This window comes from Erythranthe guttata, chromosome 5, assembly GCF_056151865.1.
Source record: "Erythranthe guttata isolate IM_541 chromosome 5, IM_541, whole genome shotgun sequence".
Classification (NCBI taxonomy): domain Eukaryota; kingdom Viridiplantae; phylum Streptophyta; class Magnoliopsida; order Lamiales; family Phrymaceae; genus Erythranthe; species Erythranthe guttata.
The window spans coordinates 15,888,275-15,914,247 of record NC_142537.1 but is presented as its reverse complement, the minus strand read 5'-3'; the positions used below and the strand labels follow the sequence as shown (position 1 = coordinate 15,914,247).

Below are 25,973 nucleotides of genomic sequence, written 5' to 3'. Positions count from 1 at the left end.
TTCTGATATTTACTCACCATGTAATTCGCACATGCAAGAAATCGCCGCCCAGGGTTTTTATCAGTCCACGAAGTGTTTATTGGAAGCTCAATTCCACATTTACATGTATGAGCTTCGATTGGAAATGATCTTGCACTCCAATCCCCAGAATCACTGCCAGTTTGCTGTTTTCGATTTGATGTGGTCAATCGACTACTCATATTTTCAAGAGGGGGAGAGACAATTTCGTGATTTGGTGTTTGGATTGTTGAAATTGGAATTTCTTCCAAAAATTAGGGTTCTTGGAAAAATTGGGGAATTTGAGATTGAGAGAGAGAGCGTGGAGAGAGAGAGAGAGAGAAATGGTGATTTTGGGGGAAAAACGCAAATTAAGCCCTAATTTGAAGTCACGTGCGTGGCACATGACGGTTGACTGTTAAGTCAGACGGTCAACCAAACGGCAGGACCAAATGTGTTAAATTTTGATAAAACGAGAGTGTATTTTGTTGACTGCGGTAAATGGGGACCAAAACGGAAAAACGGGCAAACTTGGGGGACCAAAAGTGTAATTATCCCTGTGGAAACCAAACCCAAAAAATATTAAGAATTGTTTGGTGATGGTGATGTTGGTGGTGATGTACACATCATAGATTTATTTTTTTTTCCCAGCTAATTTAACTAAGAAGTGTAACTAAGCTATGCAAATAAGCCGTCTAAGTTGTCTAACTAAGTTGTCTGTGTAAATTATGCATGTGATGTGGGAAGCGCATGCATTCTTGTTTTAATTTTTTCTTCATTGTATTTTAATTAAACTGTTTCTTATTAATATAACTAAGATATGCAAATAAACTGTGCAAATCACTGCGTTGCTGTTACTGTTAGTTTTCTTAAGTGAGTCCGTTAGCCCGAGAGCACACTGAGACTTTTAGGAAAATGCAAAATGCGCGTGTTCTTATAGCTATAGAGAATATTTTTGAGCAACCTTCAACTAATATCCCCTTTGTTAAAACAATCGAGAGTGCGGTAGTATATAAATAAATGAATATATCAGTATTTCGAAGAATTACATAAATAATAGTCCAAAAAAGGGCTAAAAAGATGTTTACCAAAAGTAGGGGCACGACAAAAATAAAACTGAAATGTTAATTGCAGCAAGGTTTTAAGTGGCCGTAGCGAAATTTCAATCATTTTAAACTTTTAACTTCGAAACTCTCTTAAAAACCGAAACACCTTCCCAATCATTCGAAATCAATTCAAACAATTGAAATTCAATCCGACACTTACAACCCATCTTTAACAGGCCAAAGTATAAAAATGAACAATTACTATAGCTAAAGATAATTAATTTAAGGATAAATTACGACCACCTCTGAGGTATAGTCAAATTACGAAAAATCCCCTCATATTTGGATAATTACATCTACTCCTTAATATTAATCTTCTTACATCTCCACCCTTATGGTGTCAAATTCAACATAATAATCTAGATTTCGTGAAATGTTCTCTAGTTTGAACTCGTTTTGTGCAAAAATACAGTTTCTAATACACCACAATCTGATATATACAAGCCAAAAAACACATCTTATGATCATCTAGCTTCAAAATTTGGAGCTCAAATGTGATAAAACGGGTCCGAAATCGAGTATTCCATATGATCTAGAAGATTCCACTAAATTTGAAACCGCAATAGCAGACGTGTAAGAAGATATATAGTTCAGGGGTAATTGTCTAATTTAAATTTAGGCAGTATAAGAAACAACGTTAATATTGATTTGTGTGTAGACAACAAATGCATTCACATTCCCCAACGGCTTCTTCTCTCTACAAGTGTAATCGATACTTCCTAGAGTATACACAACAACACTACATTCATCTTCTCTCTTCAATTTTATTTCTTCAACTGTAATTAATTCCTTCCTTCATAGAAGAAGATATTATGGTAAAGAGGGAAAATCCAAACTTTTCCTTGCCTCCACTTCGTGATGTACCGCCGGGTTTTCAACCCCACCCACCCAAACCCTGCACCTCCGCCGCCGCCGCTGGGCAAAGCCCTAATTCTTACCGACAGAAGCCGCCGCCTCCGCCCACCTCACTAAAAAGACCGGATGGTCCACGGCGGAGAGGACGGCCGCCTAAAGCTCGATCGTTTTCCCACCTTTGTAAGTTTTTTTTTTAATTGTGTTTAGCAGATTAATTTAATCTGCACTTATGTATGAAATCGGTAGCTGTAACCCTTTTGAGCAATAAACATGATGTACATTTGTGTGAGAGCAGGAGGGGTAAAATGGTAATTATCGGATAATTAATGTATGGATTTTGTTTGTTTTGGTATACTCAAATAATTCAAGAAATGCAGGCTAATTGTTCTTGAGCTACACTTTGGATTTTTTCGTGTTTTTTGTGTTTCGTTTTCTATTGGTTTCTCTCGGCGTTTCAAGCTCTTTGGTTCTTGCAGCAAATCAAGCAATCGAAGCAAGAAACGTCGATCAGGTTTCTTCTAAGGATCAATCGAGCGACAAAATGGGCTCTCAAAATAATACTCCTCCATCACCTCACGACATTGTTAATCTAGCATTAGTCAAATGTGCGTCGGCTTTTCCTACTCATCATAATAACGACGAGGCCCTCTTCGATACGCCACTCACCGAAGTCCCTTGCCCAGTCAGCAGCAGTTTCGAAGCAGTGGGAAAAACTCGGGGCAATGTTGACCTCAATATCTTGCAACAGGTGGCAAATGCTCTTAACCACAACATGCTTGAAAATGCGGTAGATGGCACAAAAGTAAATTCGAGATTTTCGGACATGGACAAAAATCTTGCCGATACGCTTAAGGCAATTAACGAAAAATATGGGGACATTACTAAAGATTGTTCGTTGGAGTCGGATTGTATGAAGACGCTTGTTTTGATCGGCGTATGTAAGGTGGTGCAAGATCTGCAGAAGAAACAGTTGGAAGAGCTCGATATCGGTTTCTTGGATTCTTGTTATACAGCTGTGAGGGATGCGGAGAGTATGAAGGTGAACGTGCGGTGGTTGAGTAATCGGCTTGACGAAATCAAAGACGCTGTTCGGTCGAGCGATGAAGGGAAAAGGCTGGTGGACGAAAGGAACAGGCGCCTCGAAAATATTGACAAGGAGAAGAGAGAAGTGTCGCTGCGTAAAGCTGAAATGGAGAAACTGAAATCTGAAATTCGAGATCTCGAAGATCGACTGGTGCAGGAGGCTGTGTTGGTGGACGAGTTGAATAAGAAAATCAGCGCTCGAACGACGAGATTTTCGCAACTACAGAACATGTATGTGGTGGATGGGCTTGTATAACAATTACGTGTTAATCGTGGCGGGGAAATGTCGTTTTTTGAGCACTGATCGAATCTCGAGAGATGCTCGTTTTCTAACTGGAATGGAAATGATTCCCTTTTTGTGCAAAATGTTTTGCAAATGTGTACATGAACACGATCATATATGTTTGATATCTATATGTATGAATTAGAAAGGTTCGAATGGTGACATAGTCGTTTGAAGGATTTGCACATAACCCCTTAGGACTCGTTTGGTTGTGTAGATTAGGCATGATTAACCAAATAATAGGACTTTGTTTGATGTTTGGTAACCCGAAGAACTTGCTGGGTCGACTCGTAAATATTGTGGTATCATGGCTTATCTTCACTTTAGCCTTGGGCATATTTTTCGATGGGATGATATAACATCTAAATCAAAATTATATGATACGTTTATGGATATAAATACTTTCACTTAATGTTTATATGGAAATAATTACTTATCTAAAATAAGAAAACAAATTCCGCATATCACTCGTCTCCCTCGACTTCTTAACTCTATCGCATCACACATCATCTTATCTAAAATAATTCCAACAAATATACTTCACAAATTATAATAAATAATATACTGATCGAATGTTGAGGAAATAAATATGAGATTTTTTTATTATTTTGAGAAAATAATTCAGCTTTAAGTTAATTTAATGAATAATTATTTTATTTTTGCACTTTATTCATTAAAAAAATACCAAAAAGGAAATATGCAATTAAAAAGATGAATTTGCCTAATTTACTATTAAAAAAACAATTTGGGGTGCAATTCAAATAGTTTATTGTGTTATCAGGGTGCAAAATGTTATTAAATTTTTTTTTGGGTGCAAAGTGGCAAAATGATATATTTCGAGTGTGCAGAGTGGAATATATTATAATAGATATATATTCAAATTTTGAGACTCTGCCAAAACAATGAAAAAGAGAGTTGAAAATTGAAATGAAGAGAAACGAAGCTCTGAACAGAGCATGCACAGAAAAGGGGAAAACAACAATGGCGAGCAAAGCAGTGATAAAGAAGGAGCAACTTCAATTTCCACCGGGCTTTTCTCCAAAACCAGAACTCCGATACGGCGTCGCCGCCAACTCTTCCCCTTCCGACGGCGCATTCAACGGTGGTGATAAATTGAATGCCCCGACGCAAAATCAAATTAAATCATTAATGCAGCAAGGTTCGAAACCAGCAAAATCAGATGAGAACTGCACGAACTGTAAAAGAGAAACCGGAGAGGCTCCTCTCACTGAAACCCTCCGATTGTCTGGACGACGCCGTTCGCGTGTCCACAAGCTTACGGACTCAGTAGTGAGTTCGTTTTATTTTTCCCCAATTTAATTACTGAGGAAAATGAGTATTTAAAATTTAGTGTTGTAATTAAACTTTTTTATTTGCATTTTTTTGTTGGAAGTTTAAGTAAAAAAAATGGAGAGGTTTTTCACCATTGTTGAGAAATAGTTAGCAGATTCATCCACCTCCATGAAAGCTAAAAAAAAGGGTGTTTTGGCTCAGGCTGTGCACTGCACGCCGGACACTAGCCGATATAATCGGTTTCTCGAAAATGAAAAACTGTTAACGTCGGTTTTCCTTTCGATTTTTAGGTGGTTTTGGGTTTATTTTTTCAATTTTATTTGCTGCTTTTGATTTTCAGTAATTTTCAAGGCGAAAAGATAGACTGATGTGCATGTCTTCACGTTTGTAAAGAAATAGAACACGGCGATCGATAGTGGAAAAATAAAAACAAAAACAACAATTCGGTGTTACGTGCTTGGGAGCACGAAATGGATGAATGAGTTTTGTGTTATAAAGCACGAAATAGTGTTTTTCTTATGTTTTTCTTTTATCATTTCGTGGAGTTTTCACGAAACAACAGCTCAAAACTTTGAACTATTTCGTGGAGTCCTCCACAACATAAAAACTTGTGTTTCGTGGAAAGAATCACGAAATAGTTCAAAAATTTGACGATTTGGTGAAGTTCTCCACAAAACACATGACGAAATAGTTCAATTTTATTTCTTTCTCTTCTAATTAGTTATTGTTATTTGTACATGAAATTAATTTGTTAAATGTCTTGTTTCACAGATGACTGGTAAGGGGAAGCCACTTTTTCGAACTGTTGCTGCAGCAGCCGATTTGGAGGCAGAGCAACAAGGGGAGCGGATGACTGCACCGACACGAAGTAAGAGAGCTGCTGTAGTTGGGATATCGGGTGGTCATGCCGATAACGGGCCTTCCCATGCCCCAATTCATGATTATGCTGAGGTGGAGGAGACGATCGAGCCCGCCGCGGAGATCGAGGTTGTTGTACCTCGTAGAGGTCGTGGTGGTCGTGGCCGTGTGCAGGCGAATCCTGATTTGTTAAATGGTCCTTACCCAGGCGGCCCAGAGATTCACACGTTGATACCTAGTTTCAAGTCGCACATAGCGGCATACATTTGGAATGGAGAGGTAAGTTTATTAATGTTTTTGTTTGATAAATTTAATTTTTTTATGTTAAGTTAATTTAATCAACTAATATGTGTGTTAAATATTAATTTTGCAGGAGCGTCCGGTGGGGCGAGCAGAGTCACGTATCAACTCCCTGAAGAAGTTTACATACGACAATATTGGGAAAGGCTTGGCGCCCCTCGGCATAGATGTGCAAGCAGACAAGGATTATTTGCAGATGACCGGCTTGTTCGACTTACAACACTCGTTCATATCGCCCGTCGATGCCCCGTTGTTGTTCGCGTTCGTTGAGCGGTGGCAACCCGAGACGAACAGCTTCCATATGCCGTGGGGAGAAATGACCATCACTCTCCATGACGTCCAGAAGATATTGGGTGCTCCAGTGGAGGGACATGTCGTATCTTCCAGTTTTGACGAGGATACGGAACGGGCGCACTGCGTGTATCTCCTTTCTGAGATGATGGACCTCGGTTTGGACGAGGTGGAAGAGGTATGGAAGAAGGGTGGTCCCACTTGGAGGATGATCTATGATCAGTTGTTGATGCCCGGGCAGAGCATGACTCGTCGGGTTCAGAGCTATTTAACTTTTCTTATTGGGGCGACCTTGTTCCCCGATAAGTCTTGCGATAGGATTAAGCCGTGGTATATGCGCATACTCGATGAGCCCGAGCTTAAGAATGTCGGGAACTATTCTTGGGGTTCAGCATGTCTGGCCTATCTGTATAGAGAGTTAGGGATATGCAGTCGAGCCATGTCTAAAGGGTTGTCTGGTTGTACCACGCTTCTCCAGGTAAATTGATTTACGTACTTGTTTTAGTTTTAGTTGAATATTTTGTTCTAGTGTTTATATAACTGAATTATTTTGACTTATTTGCAGTGTTGGATATACGAGTATTTTCCTTGTTTACGTCCGGAGAAGAGCGTACGACATCGAGAGCTCTACCCGCATTGCAGGAGGTGGCAGTTGTCGTCAAAAGCGGGAACATTACAGCATGTTCGGGATATACTCGACAATATGAGCGGGGAGGATGTAAGTTAAATTAATTTACGTGTACATCAATACTTCGATTTATTTATACATATTTTGATTGTTTCGCGCACATAATAATGTAGGTTTATTGGCTTCCGTACGGTCCGGGTGTACACACGAGCATCCCTCGTACGTTGTATCATGGCACGATCCAGTACATGTGGATCGTAGAGCCGTATATGCCAGATCGTGTTTTGCGGCAGTTTGGGTTCGTTCAGACTATTCCGCGAGGTCTCATCTCATCGATGGAGCCATGTACTCGCGGTCCGAGAGGTGGTCAATCATACAAAGTCACATACGCGGCGCCTGGTGGCATGTGGAACATGCTCGACGATCATTCCTTACGGGTTCGACGACTTCAGAAGGCACGACATCCATGTGCAGTCGTCGATGATTACATGAAGTGGTACACTCCACGGACGCATCCGAGAATCGGGAAGCCGAATGTAGGCCCGGCTGTAGCACATAGGGGGTTAAGGCCACCGGACCAGCCGCACTATTACCAGGTAGTACGTGCCTTGTACCCGATTGTAGCGCATCCTGGACCGGACTGGTTGCAACAGTTCAAAGATATTCGCACCAGCCTGGCAGAGATTATGCGTCCTGCTGCCCGATATATCGGCATCGAGCACGGTGAGGGCAACAATGATGACGATGATGATGGTAGTGATGATGATGTTGGTGGTGATGACGTGCAGCCGATGAGGAGAGCGAGGCGACAAGATTGATTGTCACTTTTTTTTTTTTTAATTTAGTAGACTATCACTTTTGATTTCATTTTTTTTTATGTACTAGAAATGAGTAATTATGTGATTTAGAACTATGTTTAATCGTCATTTTAATTTTAAACATTACAAAGATATAAGTGATTTGAGGATTAAACAAAATATAAATTAAGTGAGACTGTAAACAAAATACAAATTAATTGATTGTAAATATAAAGACTAAAATACAATTTAATACTACTGTACTGTCCATAATCCATCATCTATTGATTATTTACAATTAACTTGAACGAACAATAATATTTCTTTTGTCGTCCATGCACATACCTTGCATACGTCAAATACTGTCCATTTCCCATTTTAGACTAAATAGTCAAATGATGACAATGACTAATTGTAGTGTCTTTCATCCACATAATTAATGCATCCCTACGGTGGAACACGACATCAACATGAAAGAAGTGACTGCAATTATGAGATTCTCTTGTTATTGTGCATACATCAAAAACAGATAAAACTTATTAAGTCAATTTTAAATTAAAAAAAAAAAGATTTTTTTAGGGATTTTGTGTAAATCTACACTAAACGTATGCTTGTACTTCGTGTGAATCAACACGAATCAATAAAATTTCCGACATTTTTTTAGTTCATTTCGTGCTGAGTTGCATGAAACGCAACTCAACATGGAATGAATAAAATTCAAAATCTATTATCATTTTTTGTTGCGTTACACGAAATGTATCAACGAATTTCGTGCAATCCAACACCAATGAATCAAAAATGCCAAAAATTCGATTGGAAAACATGTAACTTTACCTCAGAATCGGACTGGTTTCGGCCATATTGATAATGATGTGTTCTAAAAATAGTGTTATATCTCAAAAAAATTTATTTTTTGCACTTAGATTGTTCAAAAATCAAAAGCAATGACATTTAATTTTACTTTTTATTTATACTTCAAAAAAAAAATTAGAAAATGAATATTTGCAAACAAAAATTCAAATTGGAGAAATAGGAGTAAATAAATAGTAGTACTGTCTGAAACTACACTAGTTCTGGTAATATTCTGACATGGACGTGTTGGTACTTTAGCTGCAACCAACTGTTACCCAATGCCTTCAAACCCTTTACTCAATTATTTATTTATTTATTACTCCCAAAATAAATATTTATTTAATATAAAATAAAGGGTAAATTACACCACCACCCCTAAAGTATACTAAAATAACTTTAAGGTCCCTGTAGTATCGATAATTACACTCGTCCCTTGAAACATAGTTAGATTTAAGAAATGTCGGGGGAACCATGTCACCCCCTAACCCTATGTTGTCTCCACCAGTAGCTAAAATTAATATCCGTTAGAACTCTATCGGAATAACGCATCCAATGCATTATCCCATTACAGTTTCTAACTATGTTTTAAGGGGGTAAGTGTAATTATCAATACCGCAGGGATCTTAAAGTAATTTAAGCATACATGAGGGGTGTAGGTGTAATTTAACCTAAAATAAAATAAAATAAAAGGTGGCCTTCTCCTTACTTTAATTCAAAAGCTCATCAAGATTTTCTAATTTCATCTCACCTTTTTGTCTTTTACCCTCCCTCCCTCTTTCCTTCAGTCTTTGCTCAATACTTGTATTCCTCTCTCTCTCTCTCTCCTCTCTTTCTCTCACACACACTCTCACACTTTCACTCACACACACAGTGTCCCACATTCTAAATCTAGGGTTTCATTTCCCCTTGTTCTTTTTTCTTTTGATATGCTCGTAGTTTGAATTGCTGTTGGATTTCACAGCGCATAAATTCAAGTGGGGTAGGTAGTAGTTTATATGGGTTTTCTGCATTTTCACAACAAGCTTTGATCTTTGTTCTTGGCGTTCAATCGGTTTCAAGATTCAATTTTTTTTCGATTCTTGGATAACCCTTTTGTTACTGTCACGGGTTAGAACACTCAAATTTACTGATTTTACTGATTCTTTCATTAATTACTGAAAAACCCATGTTAAACCCTTGTTAAGGGTACTGATTGTAATTATGTATCTATCTTGTCTGTGCTTTTTTTTCTTTTGTTTTTGCGTTTAGGGTTTTGTAGTTCTGATTCTAATTTGGTGGGTTAGTTTCAGATTTGCAAATTGCGCCTTAAAAGGGGGGCTTAAGGACTGTTTTTTAGTGTGGAGAATTGACAGTAGTTCAATTGTGGGTTTTTTCTTGACAAGTAAATGAATGGATGGGAGAGAAGGCATGACATTACAAGGGCCGGCAGCTTCGTATTACAACAATAGAGGAGGGTTTGGTGGGTCTGTTAATTCCGGGCCTAGCGGAAATATTCATGGCTCCGGCGGCGGTGGTGGTGGTGGTGGCTCAGCCAACCCACAGGGTGGTGGTGGTGTGATGCACGCGCCGCCAGTTTTCAAGAATCTGTCGAATCCAAACATCTCACTGCATCCCCATGTAGGGATCAGTGGTGGAAGTGGCTCGGCGTTCCGTGTGGAAAACCCGTCGCCGAATTTTTCTCATGGAATGAGTAGCATGGCTGTTGCGCCGAGTGGGTCCCGCTCGGGCGGAGAAACGGTGAAGAAGAAGAGGGGTAGGCCTAGGAAGTATGTACCCGATGGAGGAGCTAATATGTCGTTAGGGCTGTCCCCTGTTTCTGCCGCCACTCCCTCGTCTGAGCGGATTGCCTCAGGGGAGAGAGCACGAAAGGGGCGGCCGCCTGGCACAGGGTGGAAACAGAAACTCGCTCCTCTTGGTAAGTTTTGTTCGAGAGTGTCTTTTCTTTCAAAATGTGATTTTTTGTTGTCAAAAGTACGAGTCTTTAGGGGATACTGCCTCTCGTTTTCCTCTAAATTCACATGTTTCAGTATTCATATCGATTTAGTTATTGTAACCTTTGTACTCTAAAAAAGATAAATCTTTAATCAGGCGAATGGATGAACGCCTCGGCGGGACTAGCATTTACACCACATGTACTACACGTTGAAGTTGGAGAGGTACGTTTGCTCCATTTCCCCAATTAATTATCTCGACTTTTCGTCATCTAAGTATAACAATTTCCTCATCCTTTATCTCACACAAAAGGTTTCCGACAAGTTTCGTGCTTCCTTTTAGGCTTGTACTCTAACGAAAATAACGATATACGATATCTGTTATTCACGCAGTTATGCTATTGAGCTTGTTTGTTGAAGTCTTTATTCCAATTTTGTTTATGTTAGACCCTCTGACGACGACTTTATTCAATAATCCGTCAATTTGCATTAGTAATATTTATGTTGCAAGAATATATTATTCATTGCGACGTTTGTGCAGGATATTGCTGCAAAAATACTAGCATTTGCACAACAGAGACCGAGATGTTTATGCATCATGTCAGGTAGCGGATCGGTTTCGTCGGTGACGCTACGCCAGCCCACGGCTTCTGGTTCCAACATCACATTTGAGGTTGACGCATTTTATACTCGTCGTATAATTCTTTATGCAGTTATATTCGTAGTAAAGACGGCGTTTTTTCTCTTACGGAATTAGTGCCACATTATTTCTTTTAGGTCCGGTTTACAATTTTATTTTTTATTTTTTTTTGTTTGTAAGCAATTATTTTATGGTGTGTCCTTTTGTACGAGCTATTTTATTTTCTGACTGACTATTTCTAAATTAAATAGGGTCGTTTTGAGATACTGTGCTTGTCCGGTTCGTACTTGCTCTCGGAAAGTGGTGGGCCCCGCAATCGGACAGGTGGCATCAGCATCTCTGTGTGTAGTCCTGACGGCCATATGATTGGAGGTGCAATTGGCGGTAGTCTTATTGCAGCAAACCCTGTGCAGGTATGTATTTTTCGTCTGTTTTATTTTTCTTAGGCCTCGTTTGGTTGTCACAATTAAAAATATACGTAAATTGGCCAAGGATCCAATACACAATTCCCTAATAATGAATGATAATAAATAAATAAATAAATAAACGTCAGCTCGAAAATATTCATCCCTGCCCGGAAAATTATTTGGACTAATGAAATGTTTTTTTTCCCCTCAGGTGGTTGCATGCAGCTTTGTGTACGGCAGTGCAAAGGCGAAAAACAAAACCGAGTCGGGAGAAACAGACGAAAAATATCTTCTAGAACAATCCGGTGAAAAGTCTTCTGCTAGTCAAACTCTCACTCCCCACTCCGGACCAAGTGGTTGGCCGCCCGGTTTACGACCGGGTATCAGAAATCCCGAGGCGGAGTTTGACCTAACTCGTGGATGATGAGAAACACTCACACATGGCGGGCGGTTTTTTTTGTATAAATATGCGTATGAATTTGTGCTAACTTATATCATCATGTAACAAAATATCGCTCCTTAGAATTTTTAAGAAAAATTAGCAATTGGTAGAGAATTTTATGGTGGTTATTGTAATAGGTCTAGTATGTTGTTGTAATTGGTCAAGTGTTATCTTGTAGAAGAAATTGTTTTAGTAAATTGGCGGAATTTGTTCGTCTTTACTCGTCGGTACTTTGGGCGGAACCCTAATAGTGAAAAATCCGTGAGCATTTCGGCTATAGATTCAGGTACATTGTTTGAAAGATTGAGATTGTTCAATGTTCATCATGTTAATGCGTATAACTAAAAGGGCGAAGTTCACTTTGCATCATCGGTTGGCTTTCTTGTTACCAGCATTTATTATTTTCTTACCATTTTACCCAATTATTCGTTATATATACAGTGCAGCTGCCTCATTTTTTACCTTTATTTTTATTTTTATTTTTAATTTGAAATTAATTTTATTTTTGCTCATTTTTTCTTCTTAATTTTACTATAATGTCCAGTGGCAGCTCTAGTTATCATAATTGAGTACTCTGAGCTCAATTTCATAGGGCATTTTAAACCAAGCCAAATTAGTAATCATATACCTAATTTCTTTAATAAAATCAAGTGTGTCAAGATTGGAAATCAAATCAGGATAAACATTTATCTCAATGTAAGTCTAACTCCCAACATACAAACTCCGTAAACAGGCCTCCATGATGGATGTTAATTACAAAAAATGATATGTCATTATAACCTACCGAAAAATATGCTCAAGCTAATACAATATTAAAATAAACTAAACAATTGCATAAAAAATTATCCACATTGTTTGCAAAATGATTATGTTAGAAATAAAACAAAGGAGACAATGACTTTATATTTCTTATTTTGGCTGAGATATTTCTAAGTAATAAAGTTCACATATATTTCTGGTTTATGAGATCCTACACTTGGTGAAATACACCATATGATTTTAAAGTGTAGATCTACATAAATAACTACCCAATAAGCACTCATACACATAGGTATGTGTGTATTTTTTGTATAAATCAATGGTGCATCTTATTATGTATACATGGTATATTTCACCAGGTGTAGGTTCTACAAACCTATATTTCTCATAGACTACAAATGTACATGTAAGATTGTAATTGCACAACAAAACATTACAAAACTAATATCTTTACATTTCTGTAAGTTTGAATTTGACCATATAACATAGAGAGATATTTGGTACGTTTGGTAATTGAGGGGTGTGTATGCGACACATCCCATAATGCAGGGGTGCAAAGTGAATTTGCTCAAATTAAAATTACATTTTACAAGTTTTTTTATCTTAAATAAAATGGTATAGGTTATTATTATTTTTCTAATAATAAGTAAATGGGCGAATGGCAAAAATGTCCATTACATGGTACTTAAATGCATTTTGGTCCACAAAAAAAATATTCTCTCAATTAAACTCATCCCCATGTCTTTAGTCTAAAATACCCTCCATAATATAATTCTTATCAATTCCATCCATTATGCTCTAAATTCTTTAATATTACACATTGACCCCGGATTTAAACAAATATATCACATTAACCCCCAAATTTTTTTTTTCGGCCAGATTCCGGCGTTGACCGCCGGAGACCGGCGTTGACTTTTTTTTTTGAAAACTTTTTTTTTCGTGAATTTTTTTTTCCGGCCAGTCAACCACCGTTGACCACCGGTCTCCGGCGTTGATTTTTTTTTTTTTGAATTTTTTTTTTCTTAGAATTTCTTTTTTTAATTAATATTACTGTCTTGGCTACTAAATTACTGTCTCAGACAGTAATATTACTGTTTGGCACAGTAATATTATGAATATTATTTTCCCGAACAGTAATATTATTAATATTATTGTCTAACACAGTTAAATTACTGTTGGATACAGTAATTTAGCAGTCAAAGCAGTAATATTAATTAAAATAATTTTTTTAAGAAAAAAATTTTTAAAAAAAAATCAATTAACAGTTAAATTACTGTCTCCGACAGTTAAATAACTGCTGGAGACAGTAATTTAGCAACGAATACAGTAATATTAATTAAAAATATTTTTTTTAGAAATAAAAAAGTCAATTAACAGTTAAATTACTGTCTCCCACGGTTAAATAATTGCTGGAGACAGTAATTTAGCAACGAATACATTAATATTAATCAAAAATATTTTTTTTAAGAATAAAAAAGTCAATTAACAGTTAAATTACGTCTCCGACAGTTAAATAACTGGAGACACTAATTTAGCAACGAATACAGTAATATTAATTAAAAATATTTTTTTTAAGGATAAAAAAATCAATTAACAGTTAAATTACTGTCTCCGACAGTTAAATAACTGCCGGCTAGTAACGAATACAGTAATATTAATTAAAATATTTTTGAAGGAAAAAAAAATTAATTTACAGTTAAATTACTGTCTCCAACAGTTAAATAACTGCCGGTGACAGTAATTTAGCAGCAAAGACAGTAATATTAGTTAAAATATTTTTTTGTAAGAAAAAACAAAATTATATAAAAAAAAAAAAAAAAGTCAACGCCGGAGACCCGGCGGTCAACGGCAGTTGACCGGCCGGAAAAAAAAATCAGGGACATTTTTTTTTTCAAAAAAAAGTCAACACCAGAGACCGGCGATCAACGGCGGCTGACCGGCGGTCTCCGGTAGTGGCGGGTCAAAATTGAAATAAGGGTTAAAATTGGTTAATTAATGAAATTGGGCTAAATTGGGATGTAAATCATGAAATTGGAGTTGAATTGGGTTTCAATGAATTGGGAGTAAATTTGGTATATATAAAAGGATTTTCCTTATTTGCAAATAAGTTTGAATGAACTGGATTTATTTGAAAGACAAAAAAGTTGGATGTCCCTCTTTTAATTAAATACCCTTGTCATGGCCCTTTTTGTGATTTACCCTAAGTAAATTTATCGAAATTGCAGCCGGTTATAGTATATATAGTTCATAATTTAGTATACTCCACTAAATAAAATCCAAATTATAAACACAAAATACATTGTACTGAATCTTGGTTAAGATTCATCGTTATGTTTTGTCTGATTCTACACCTAGCTTCTTGGATATCATCTAAATACAAAACATCTTGTTTCTTCCAGATTTTATGTACCTCTATAAATTCTTTTTATACCAATGATTAATCAACTAATTAATTATCCTCCAATAATTTTTTTTTTTAAATTTAAGAAAAATAATAATAATGGCTTTCTTCATGAGACAATTAATCGTCGCCGTTCTCATTATTCTGTCGGTAGCCGCCGCGGACGCGCAAAAGTGCAAACCCAGCGGCAAAATCCGAGGAACAAAACCGCCGAAGGACAAATGTAACAAGGAAAACAACTCCGAGTGCTGCAAACCGGGCAAGATCTACGACACGTACGAGTGCTCGCCGCCGGTGTCGCCGCCGCGGCGGAGGAGGACCAAGGCGGTGCTGACGCTGAACAGCTTCGAGAAGGGCGGGGACGGCGGCGGCAAGTCGGAGTGCGACGACAGGTTCCACTCCGACAAGTCGAAGGTGGTGGCGCTGTCCACTGGGTGGTTCGACCACCTGAGGAGGTGCAACAAGACCGTCACTATCGAAGGCAACGGGCGGCGCGTGACGGCCAAGGTGGTGGACGAGTGCGACTCCACCGCGGGGTGCGACTCCGACCACGACTACCAACCGCCGTGCCGGAATAATATCGTGGACGCTTCTCCGGCGGTGTGGGAAGCGTTGGGGGTGCCCGAGAAAGACAGAGGGTTGATGGAAGTTTTCTGGTCCGATGGACGCCATTGATTTTCGCGATTAAGTCAATATATTATAAATAAACCAAATTATACTTCAACAAAGTTATCAAATATAAGTATAACTTCTTTAATTCAATTCCAAACTCTTCGAAATTGCAGAGATCGAAAGGTCCAGCCAGCATCAAAAGATCGTCGATTTCTCGTCATTTAGGATAGCCCCAAGAGATTTTTAATATCTCTCTGCAATAAGATCACAAAGAATGCCAAATCAATAATAGTTGAGTCTATTTCTCGAAGAACCGATAGCAATATTCTTTATATATATATATATATATATATATATATATATATATATATATATATATATATATACACACACACACACAGTAGAACCTCGATAAATTAATACTCCATAAATTAATAACCTCGATTAAATAATAGTTTATGTTTGTCCCGATTCGATGAAAACATGTTAAATTATTATCTCGATAATTTAATAATTCGCTAAATTAATAGAATTTTCCTGGTCCCAACTGTATTAATTTATAGAGATTTAATTGTATATACGAAGTGCATGTATCATATGGGAAAATCATATCATTTATATGTGTGTTATTATACCTCAACTGTGAGAGGTGATGTCGTGGGGTAGTATCGATCGACGGGTTGTCCGTTTTTGTCGACCAAGAACTTTGCAAAATTCCACTGAATTTCATCGCCAAAGATTCCCCATTTCCCCAACTTCAAGAACTTGTACAGCGGCGCAGCACCGTCACCATTCACTTCAATCTAATACAGTGATTCAAAATTGTGAATATATCGAGATATAATAGATTAGTAAAAAGCTAAAAAAATAATATATAACATAATTAATGGATTGATTTTACCTTACCGAAGACGGGAAACTCCGACTTGAAACGAGTGCAAACAAAATCAAGAATTTGATTGTCGGTTCCAGGTTCTTCTTCACCAAACTGATTGCATGGGAAAGCCAGAATTTCCAGGCCTGTATCGGATTCATAAACGGAAATCAATCGTTATTAATAAAAAGGAAAAGCACAAAAGCGAATATAAAATGCATGATCTTATTAATAACCAATGAAAACATGAATATTATATAAAAACAGAGGGTAAAAATTCCGTTAAACAACCAAGGATATTTGCATTGCAAGAAGATAATTACGAGTCCATATACCTTGATCTTTATAAGTTTCATATAGCTTATTTAGCTCGGTGTAGTTCGAATTGGTCATCCCACTGCGATAATTAATTCAAAGTTAGTTGATAAAAGAAATTAACGATAGACCAAAAAAACATAAAACGTATTAAAACAATCATATCGAATATAATGATCGTAATCTATCTTCTTGCTGTCCGATTGCAATGAACAATTTAGTGAAAAAGGTACTCATCGTCATAAATTAGTAATATTGTAAATAATTAGAAGCGAATCGAACTCAAAAGACGGAAACAAGTATAAACACTTGCCATTTAGAGGCTACATTGACAATCAGCAAGACTTTGCCTCTATAAATGCTAAGATCGACGTCGTTCCCATTGGCATCCTGAAAGCAACGAACAATTCCGTTTTTCAATTACGAGCGACACAAACGCATCCCGATAATTCAATTAATTTTTATAAATGTAATTTTGAGGGGGAAAAAAAATCCTTAAATAGATGTGTTAGGGTTTCAATTAATTGCCCTTGCAGCAACCAACTTCACACACAAAAAGCCAAGACACCAATTCCTCATTGCGAAATAGAAAATTACAGTTATGCCCAATACAGATCCCCACAAAAATTGAAGCAATCACGGAAACAATTAGCAGAAATTTTATGAAGAAACAGTGGATTTGTTGTTGTCGAAATGAGAATCGGAAAAAACTAAATTAATGGAGATTTGAAGGAGCTAAGAAGAAATGGGGGTAAGTAGCAACTGACCTTGACAGTGAAATCAAACGCAGACGGCGGCGATGCCATTTCAATTAATGAATGCAGGCGTTGAAGCAGCAGGAAGAGAGAAGAAGGATCAGAATCAGAAGAACAAACGAACCCCTAAATCAAATATCTTTACTTGCACTTCTTTTATGATTTAATTTAATTTTAGGTTAATTTAATTTTTGTATACAGGCAATTTTCAATTTTCACATCAGCAAATGTGTATTTTGGGGATTTGCTAAACGTACTTTATTTTTCATCCCGTCAAATTCATTTAACATCGCTTCATTCTGTCAGATTCGTCCGATCCCGATTCAGTTCATTAAATTTGTTATATCTCTACTCTCTACCACTACTGTTGTTACCCCCTTAGTCGGTGATATCGGTAATGACTCGAGTGTGGCCGAGTCATGGCCGAGAAATGGTGCCAAGTGAGGATTGGCACAAGACAGCCACACAATCGGCCAATGAGTGGTCGAGTGTTGGGCAAGCATTCGGGGTGTTTGTCCGAGAAAGCAATGATCGGCTTGATTCAAGTGGGAACGGTGATCGAAAGTACTAGTGGCGGGCACGGGCGTTGCTCGGCAGCAAATGCGGACAAACGTGGGCGGTAATCGGCATGTGGCCGATAACTTGGGCAAACGAACGTTCGAAGGAAATCGACCACGACTTGACAAGTGTGGGCAAGTTGGCACGACCGATTGGCAAGTCAAGGAAGGCAGCCCGATGAGCGGGCGTGCTAATCACCGTGTGGGCAAAAAATTGGCAAGTAATCGGCAAAGGCAAGCAAAAGTGCGGAAAAGGCAAGGCAGATGGGTTGCCTAGCAACCGGCCGGGCTGTTTGGGCCGTTTGGCGCGCGCCCGATCAAGATGGGCTTCGAAAATCAGCCTTGTGGGCGGATTTGAGAGAAGTTACGGAGCGGTTGAGGCCTGGAAAGCATGAAAAACTGCACATAATTACTTGTAATAGTTAGCCAAGTGTCATGTATATATGCTGCCATGTGTCCTTAGGTAGTTTATGTGAAAACTACATTCTTCCTTGTATTTATTTGGCTACGAGTGCACAAATCCGACCCATCTAGCATTAGAGAGTTCAGATTGCAATTGTGGGCATTCTGAGTGAGGATTTTGTGTGTGCACCTTAGTCTCCTTTGTATTCTTTGTGAGAAATTAATATAAAGGTTGGGCATTGCCCGTAAACATGCTTGTGTCCGCTGCATACTCTTGTTATTGTTTACGTGGCTTAAAAAGACTTGTGTTTGTGTGCGTTTGTGCGAAGAGAATCGAGAGGAAGGCTGACTGATTTGGTGGGCAAATCAGGCCGCACGAGCGAAAATTTCTTGAGTAAAGAAACCCCTGTGACAACTGCCAACGTCGAAGCTCTACACACACATAACCACACACCTACACACACATACGCAACCACACACACGCACACACATACGCTTTTGTCACTCTCATTTCCCTTCTTTGCAACCTAATAATGACGGAAACCAAAAAGAAAATATATGAAGAACTGTTTGGTGATGACATATGGTAATGTTGGTGGTGCTTCACATTTAAGTTTTTTCTTTCAGTTTATTTGTGCAAATACGTTTTCTAAGTTGTCTAACTTCATAGTAAAATTATATGAAATACGTGTTCTTTTCTATTTTTTGCTCATTAATGTAACTATGCTCTGTAAATAAGTTTTATAAGTTGTATGTGTATGTTGTGTATGCGTTATCAGATGCGTCCATTCTTGTTTTAATTTATTGTTCAATTTATTTTAACTAAGATTTTACATATTCATATAACTAAGTTGTTGTTCATTAATATAACTAAGTTATGTGAATCATGCGTTATCAGATGTGTCCATTCTTGTTTTAATTTATTGTTCAATTTATTTTAACTAAGATTTTACATATTCATATAACTAAGTTGTTGTTCATTAATATAACTAAGTTATGTGAATCAGCACGTCGTCGCTACTATTAGAAATTGACAGAATCCGTTTGTAGCTATAGAGAACATTTTTTATGGGCTTCCAACTAATTTCACTTTTATTATTTTGCCAACTCTAGAGTGAAAACTGGAAGGAACATTTTCGAACTCTACTATCCACGAACAAAATATTTTCGATTTTGTGTAGCAATATGTTTCATTCCAAAATGCGTAACTTCTGATTTTCGAATTTCTTGGAACAAAATTATAATACATATTAGAACCTAAATATTTTCGATTTTGTGTAACAATACTTTTCATTCCAAAGTTCGTACATTCTGATTTTCGAGCTTCTTGGAACAAAATTGTAAAACATAATAGAATCTAGTTTTCAATCCAATTTAAATTTCCAAAAATTCCAAAACAAAATTTCTCAACAAATTATCAATACTATTATTACTATAAGTCTATAAAAACTTTATATCATAAGTGACTTTAACTTAAAAGTCCAAAGTTCACATCCATACTCGATCACATCGAAACAAAAATAACAAGAACTTCGTAATAATATACAACACCCGAAATCTGCACAAAGATCTTAAACACGACAGATGCAAATACATTACATGCTGCTTATTCCCTTGAATTTTTTTAAAAAGACCGAAATACCCTCCTCAATGGGGTTTCTTATTTTCACCTATCGACCAATGCCGTGCTCACGCTTTCTCTAGAAGCTTCTTTATATCCTTCTGCAAAAACACGAACGGTATTTATTATACATCTTTAATATATCATTTCAATATATATAATATATATAGCTGATATATATACCTCTATGCTGAGAGGAGAAGTTGTGGGGGCATAACGGTCAACAACACGGCCCTCTTTATCAACAAGAAATTTCGAGAAGTTCCATTTTATACCGTCCCCAAAAAGCCCGCCTTTCACCGACTTCAGGTACTTGTATAGTGGAGTAGCATTTGAACCATTCACATCAACCTAAGTCGGGGGGGAAAAAAAGGACGAAAAAAAAAAACACGTAAGACAAAAAGAAAGTAATAATAAATAAATAAATATGACAAGTATCGTAAATGTACCTTATCGAATATGGGGTACTCTGCCTTGAAGCGAGTGCAAGCAAACTCTTGAATTTCTTCATTAGTACCAGGCTCTTGTGCGCCGAATTGATTGCAGGGGAATGCCAATATCTCCAAACCTGAACAACAGGCAAAATAGTAAGGGCAATCGTATACTCGAATTATTGAAAACTAGAAATATAAAATATTTATTTCAAACCCTAATTAAGAAAACCCTCAATTCCCCCGATCTCGCCCGAAGAATCGAGAAAGAAAAATCAGATTTACTCGGCTAAAAGCAAAAATAACCCTTCACTAAAAGAATGGTGCAAAATAATAAAATTGCGGGGAAAAAAATCAAACCTTGATCCTTGTATTTGCCGTATAATTTCGCCAACTCGGTGTAATTTGAATTTGTCAGGCCACTGTCGCACAAGAAAAAAGGTAAAATCAATTATTATATTCAAGATTATGGAAAATAGGATTTCACATATAGCCCAATGGCTTCAAGAATTCCCACCAAAAAAAAAGTATTAAACAAATCTTTTTCGAAATCGGACCGCAAAGAATAAATTTAATGGAATGAGCAACAGACTAAATTTCCCGCAAAGGTTTCGCGAATAGAAATTCAGAGATCCCAAACATGCCTTATATCTTTATGCACAAAATTAGTATGCTGCGCTCTCGAGTGGGGCCTAAATCCTACGATCCCGAGAGAGATAAAATTGTTCAATCTCAAAGATTGTTCATTTTAACATAATCATTTAAGTTGTCATATATCGACATAAGCGCTCAAAGAGATCTACACGGAAGAAAACGAAGTATAAAGCGAATACATACCATTGTGACGCAACATTGACGATTAGAAGTACTTTTCCCTTGTACGTACTCAGATCGACATCATTCCCTCTAGCATCCTGCATTCAAATAAAATTAAAATGAAAAAATGTTTAACGAGAAGTGACGTGCTGGACTGAAAAGCACATGTAAGGGAAGGAAAATTAGTGTTTAGGAGCATTTGCTACATGTTGTGTTTCGTCCTAATTGATGTAGTAAAAGCACAATTCTGTTGTTAAAAGGAGCAATTTTGAAGTTGTATTCAGACGAAAGGGTTTCAAATCCATCGTAACAAATCCATTGAACTTGTTTGGACCGATTCATTCTACACATCAATTTTACATTTTTTTTTACTCTATTTGAACTAGTTGATTTTTTTAATGCACGATATCTCGAATTCGTCCATTGGGGCGTGTTTGAACTGAAGGCTTTGCAATGGACGAATTCGAGATATCGTGTATTAAAAAAAATCAACTAGTTCAAATAGAGTAAAAACAATATAAAATTGATGATCATGTAATAATTAACACATAATGAAAACACACACACACACACACACACACATTTTTAGGGTACATAATTCACAATTGAAATTAAAATTTCACAAAAAAGTCAACTACTTACGCAGGAAAAAAATCGAAAATTCACAAAAGCAGGATGAAATTTCAACTGCCCCTACCCTCAAATCAAGAATCATCAATAAGTGCAACTAAACAAAAAAAAATCATCAATATTTTTTAGCTGCTAATGAAGAAGGTGAAAGGGGATTATTTATATACCTTAACAGTGAAATCATGAACAGATTGAGGTTGGGATGACTGGCTTGCCATTGTACGATCTCCTCTCAAATTTAAACCCAAAAACAGAGATTTTCTTGAACTAATTTCAGCCCTAGAGTGTAAAACCCTAGCTTTGATCAAAAGCGAAGAATCCGAGGCAACAGGCGGCGAATTGAAATGGGTTCTCTTCAGAAACGACGAAAAGCTTCTGGGTCGGGTCAGGTATCTGCTAATCAGAAAACGGGTCGAGAAATGGGTCATGTGGTTAGTGGTGAAATACAACGAATATATAGAAAGAGATTAATTATGCTGCGATAGTGTGTGAAAGCGAAATCTGCGACTTGCAATTTTGGAATTTTTACGTTTGTTTCACGCAGAATTAAATGGCGGTGCGGGAGAATTTGGGGAGATGCTGATTGACACGTGGCGAGAAGGAGGGTTTCTTTTACATGCTACGTGGGGAAACCATGTCCAATCGCGTACCACCGCCGCCATTAACGGCGCTGATGATGATTCTAGAAGGTACCGAGAATTAAAGTGGCTGCCTTTTTGGTTCAGTGTTGGACGGTCAAATACGTTTGCCTTTTTTCAAAGGCAAAATTAATTAGTTAATTAATTAATTGTCCATAAGTACCTATTAGTATCAAACCTATAATTGAGATTTATTCCATATGCTCTATTTTTAATTTCTAGCAAGAGGGTGTTTGGCTAAACTTATTTTAAACAGCTGATAAGCTCTTACGTCTGATAAGATGTTTTTGGAGCTGATAAGTTGTTACATCTTATTTTTAGGATTAATTTTTAGAGTGTTTGGATAATTAGCTTATTTCCTATTTTTACTCATTATAAGATCTTAAATAAAAATGTGGGGTAAATGTACGTTTTTAAAAAGATCTTATTTGCTCTCCAACAGTTTATTTAAAAAAAAAAATTAAGATCTTTTTTTTTTAAATTACCAAACACTTTAGAAGAGCTTATAAGCTCTTAAACATCTTATAAGCTTCTTTTAACATCTTATAAGCTTAGCCAAACACCCTCTAAATACATCATCGTAATTGAATTTCTTCGAGGATATCATTCTTTAATGGGTAAATTACAAACACCACTGATGGATGGTCAATTATTTACGAAAAAAAACCCCTCATGTTTGGATAATTACATCTATCTCATCAACTATAATTTTTTCTTACACATGCACCTTTATGGTGTCAAATTCAACATAATCATCTACATTTCATGGAATGTGCTCTAATTTATACTCGTTTTGTGTAAAAATATAGTTTCTGATGCACCAAAATCTGATATATACAAGCCAAAAAACACATATTATGATCATCTTGCTTCAAAATGTAGTGTTCGAATGGGATAAAACGGGTACAAAAGTGATAATATTTCATATAATCTCTAAGATTCCACTAAATTTGAGGAGTTGAGGGATGGTTGTAATTTACCCTTCTTTAATTAATAAAGTGTTTCGCAATTTTTAATAATTTTTCTTGCAGTTTTAGCTTGTAATATGTTTTACCTAGTTTCATGTAAGAGCATCTCCAACCATCCATGTTTTGGGATGGTATCAGCTAAAAATCCATCCATATAACATTTGTAAGCAAAAAAACATGCTCCAACGGAAAAGCTAAATTATTGCTTGGCAGGTAAAATCAATCATCCACCAGTTAAATATACCATCTACTGTACATGAAAGCTAAATGAAGATAATATTAAAATAATACATAAAAGTACTATCCGGACCAAAGCTCACGTCTGACATTTTGTGTATTTGATTTTTTTTCCTTTTGATTCTATAAATTTCATTTATTAGGTTTAATTTGTTTATTTAGGTAATTATATTCAATGTTTTTTTCTTTTCTTTTAAAAATTATATTCAATTGTTTATTTATAGAAGACATGTGCCGTAAATCTAATTTTGACATACGAGGTTTGATTTTTATTTTTTATTTTTATGAATTATCAATGTTTGATTCATTATTAAATTTATAAAAGATATTTTTATTAATAAATTAGTAACTATTTATTTTAAATAATAATAATTATATATATATATATATATATATATATATATATATATATATATATATATATATATATATATATATATATATATATATATATATATATATATATATATATATATATAACATAACAAATATAATTTACAAATATCAATAAATAAAATAATTTAAAATTAATAAAATATAATAAAATGCTAAATTTTAAATGATATGGTTGGAGTATGATAGTAAAAATTGAGGTGCTATAACACTATTGAGTAGCTATTATAGATATACCATCTCCAATTTCAACTTTAACCTTGGAGATGCCCTAAGATTCAATCGTGAATATTATACTTTAAAAATTGCGCTATGCCTTCTAAGTTTTGTTTAGAGTAGCTTCCTATTTGTCTTGAAATATCTGAAATGCTCATCAGTATATCTGAAATGCTCATCATTGTATCAGAAATATGACTATACTTCATTTTCACTTAAAAAATTATAAAAATGTGTTTTAACAAAACCGATTTCGATATATATTTATTTATTTTTCCCAAAATGTTTTTTATTATTTTATTTTTTCATCAAACAATGTTTTCTAACAACTGTGTTCCGACAAATATTTTCGAAAAAATGTGTCCCATAACGTTTTCGGACAAGAAGCAACCTTATATTTGTGTCCTTTTGTTCTGAAATCACTGTGAGTCGCAACGTTTTGTATTCTCGAGAGAGAAACCGAAGACGAGAAAGACCGGAAGATCAAGGAAGGAGATGGTTGAATTGAGTAAAGAGATGATCGAATTGTTGAAGAAGAAAGGAAAAGGAATATATTAAGTTTGTAAGAAATGTTGGAGTTTTTTAATAAAAAAAAATATTTTATTAAATATTTTCTTTGACCAATTTATGAGGTCATTTGGACCAATATTTTGAAATTTACAAAAACTTTATTTGCTCGTAAAACCTCCATAAATTTCCCTAATTCTATATTAAATATAGCTTTTATGATGACCTTATTTTACACTATAAAAGGGTGGCTTTGTGGCTTGAAAAAATGGATGAGAGAATAAAAAAGAGTGAAAGAAAAATATATTTCTAAAAATCATGTATTCTCTATATTATATAAACATACTCTGAGTTTTTATTGTGTGTCGGGTGTAAGCTTCTTCTTCACTTGAACGTGCAGTTTCGGTGAAGTTACAGCGGAGTGATAGGCTGGGCCGTTGTATCCCTGTAGGCGAAACGATCGGAACCTTTCTGCACCTCATATGAGAAGGAGTCTTGAAATTCGTCTTAAGAGAGCGACCTACTATGCGCCTCACCTTGTCTATCTTCATATTATTATGAATCTTATTTCAACTAATCGTCAACTATGAAAAGATAGAGCAAATGGAGTTCGAACTTCAATCCATAATTTCATGATCAATCGTCAAAGTGCAGCCGAAGTTCGAACAAGAAATAAGAAAGACAAATACGTCACATTTGAAACCCACAAATGGGTTGTAGGTCGGTTTTCTAACCAAAAGATATAGTAGGGTACAAGTGCAACAGGCCAAGCAAATTGTAATAGGGTCCATTAGATATAACCCCCTGAGAATTTCAAAAAATAGGGATAAATCCAATCTTATATTTTCCATTTGAGAGAAACCCACATTTTTTTATAATACCAAAAATGCCCTGAATAAAATCCCACAAATCACGTTACATTACTTTTTGAAAATTAGAAGAAATCACTCCCTATAATATCGTCAAAACAACTACCCATTAATCCACTACCCCCATTCTACAGACGGCAACAGAGATCCAGAAATCCTCTCTAAACCAGATGCCGAAATCCAGCAATCACATCCCGTGGGACGACGGC

At 36.2% G+C, this 25,973-nt stretch overlaps 5 protein-coding genes across 8 annotated transcripts; 3 read left to right on the top strand and 2 right to left on the bottom strand.

The window, feature by feature from the left end:
• Positions 1-1,755: 1,755 nt before the first annotated feature.
• On the top strand, positions 1,756-3,503 carry LOC148770758 (uncharacterized). The gene is made up of 2 exons (XM_088817764.1): positions 1,756-2,138; positions 2,435-3,503. Exons 1-2 carry the CDS (start codon positions 1,916-1,918, stop codon positions 3,295-3,297), a joined length of 1,086 nt encoding a protein of 361 aa, XP_088673890.1. The 5' UTR covers positions 1,756-1,915; the 3' UTR covers positions 3,298-3,503.
• A 5,557-nt stretch (positions 3,504-9,060) lies between these two features.
• On the top strand, positions 9,061-12,042 carry LOC105956920 (AT hook motif DNA-binding family protein). 4 transcript variants are annotated; one of them, XM_012980833.2, is made up of 6 exons: positions 9,061-9,322; positions 9,633-10,258; positions 10,432-10,499; positions 10,816-10,947; positions 11,166-11,327; positions 11,533-12,042. In XM_012980833.2, exons 2-6 carry the CDS (start codon positions 9,733-9,735, stop codon positions 11,743-11,745), a joined length of 1,101 nt encoding a protein of 366 aa, XP_012836287.1. In that variant the 5' UTR covers positions 9,061-9,322; positions 9,633-9,732; the 3' UTR covers positions 11,746-12,042. The 4 variants fall into 4 exon arrangements, with proteins under 4 accessions (XP_012836287.1, XP_012836284.1, XP_012836285.1 ...); XM_012980830.2 differs by having other exon boundaries at positions 9,061-9,450; XM_012980831.2 differs by having other exon boundaries at positions 9,079-9,450; positions 9,627-10,258.
• Positions 12,043-15,015: 2,973 nt separating this feature from the next.
• On the top strand, positions 15,016-15,725 carry LOC105956895 (kiwellin-1-like). The gene has a single exon (XM_012980804.2). The coding sequence runs from the start codon at positions 15,023-15,025 to the stop codon at positions 15,596-15,598; it is 576 nt and encodes a 191-aa protein (XP_012836258.2). The 5' UTR covers positions 15,016-15,022; the 3' UTR covers positions 15,599-15,725.
• GPX8 (glutathione peroxidase 8) lies at positions 15,615-17,634 on the bottom strand. The gene is made up of 6 exons (XM_012980805.2): positions 17,492-17,634; positions 17,038-17,114; positions 16,745-16,806; positions 16,437-16,555; positions 16,171-16,338; positions 15,615-15,789 (listed from the first exon to the last, which is right to left on the bottom strand). Exons 1-6 carry the CDS (start codon positions 17,528-17,530, stop codon positions 15,757-15,759), a joined length of 498 nt encoding a protein of 165 aa, XP_012836259.1. The 5' UTR covers positions 17,531-17,634; the 3' UTR covers positions 15,615-15,756.
• Positions 17,635-19,888: 2,254 nt separating this feature from the next.
• On the bottom strand, positions 19,889-22,606 carry LOC105956922 (putative phospholipid hydroperoxide glutathione peroxidase). Its single transcript, XM_012980834.2, has 6 exons — positions 22,104-22,606; positions 21,328-21,404; positions 20,851-20,912; positions 20,509-20,627; positions 20,243-20,410; positions 19,889-20,160 (listed from the first exon to the last, which is right to left on the bottom strand). The coding sequence occupies exons 1-6, from the start codon at positions 22,362-22,364 to the stop codon at positions 20,128-20,130; spliced, it is 720 nt and encodes a 239-aa protein (XP_012836288.2). The 5' UTR covers positions 22,365-22,606; the 3' UTR covers positions 19,889-20,127.
• Between the last annotated feature and the right edge of the window lie 3,367 nt (positions 22,607-25,973).

Coding starts and splice junctions, on each gene's coding strand:
- LOC105956895 (XM_012980804.2), top strand. CDS start 15,023: ATGGCTTTCTTCATGAGACAATTAATCGTCGCCGTTCTCATTATTCTG.
- LOC105956920 (XM_012980833.2), top strand. CDS start 9,733: ATGGATGGGAGAGAAGGCATGACATTACAAGGGCCGGCAGCTTCGTAT. Junction 10,948..11,165: donor GTTCCAACATCACATTTGAG/GTTGACGCATTT, acceptor TAAATTAAATAG/GGTCGTTTTGAGATACTGTG. Junction 11,328..11,532: donor TTGCAGCAAACCCTGTGCAG/GTATGTATTTTT, acceptor TTTTCCCCTCAG/GTGGTTGCATGCAGCTTTGT.
- LOC105956922 (XM_012980834.2), bottom strand. CDS start 22,364: ATGACCCATTTCTCGACCCGTTTTCTGATTAGCAGATACCTGACCCGA. Junction 21,405..22,103: donor TTCATGATTTCACTGTTAAG/GTATATAAATAA, acceptor ATTTGAATGCAG/GATGCTAGAGGGAATGATGT. Junction 20,161..20,242: donor CTTCTCCTCTCAGCATAGAG/GTATATATATCA, acceptor GTGTTTTTGCAG/AAGGATATAAAGAAGCTTCT.
- LOC148770758 (XM_088817764.1), top strand. CDS start 1,916: ATGGTAAAGAGGGAAAATCCAAACTTTTCCTTGCCTCCACTTCGTGAT. Junction 2,139..2,434: donor TCGATCGTTTTCCCACCTTT/GTAAGTTTTTTT, acceptor TGGTTCTTGCAG/CAAATCAAGCAATCGAAGCA.
- GPX8 (XM_012980805.2), bottom strand. CDS start 17,530: ATGGCATCGCCGCCGTCTGCGTTTGATTTCACTGTCAAG. Junction 16,556..16,744: donor TGAAACTTATAAAGATCAAG/GTATATGGACTC, acceptor AATCCGATACAG/GCCTGGAAATTCTGGCTTTC. Junction 16,339..16,436: donor AGTTTCCCGTCTTCGGTAAG/GTAAAATCAATC, acceptor TCACTGTATTAG/ATTGAAGTGAATGGTGACGG.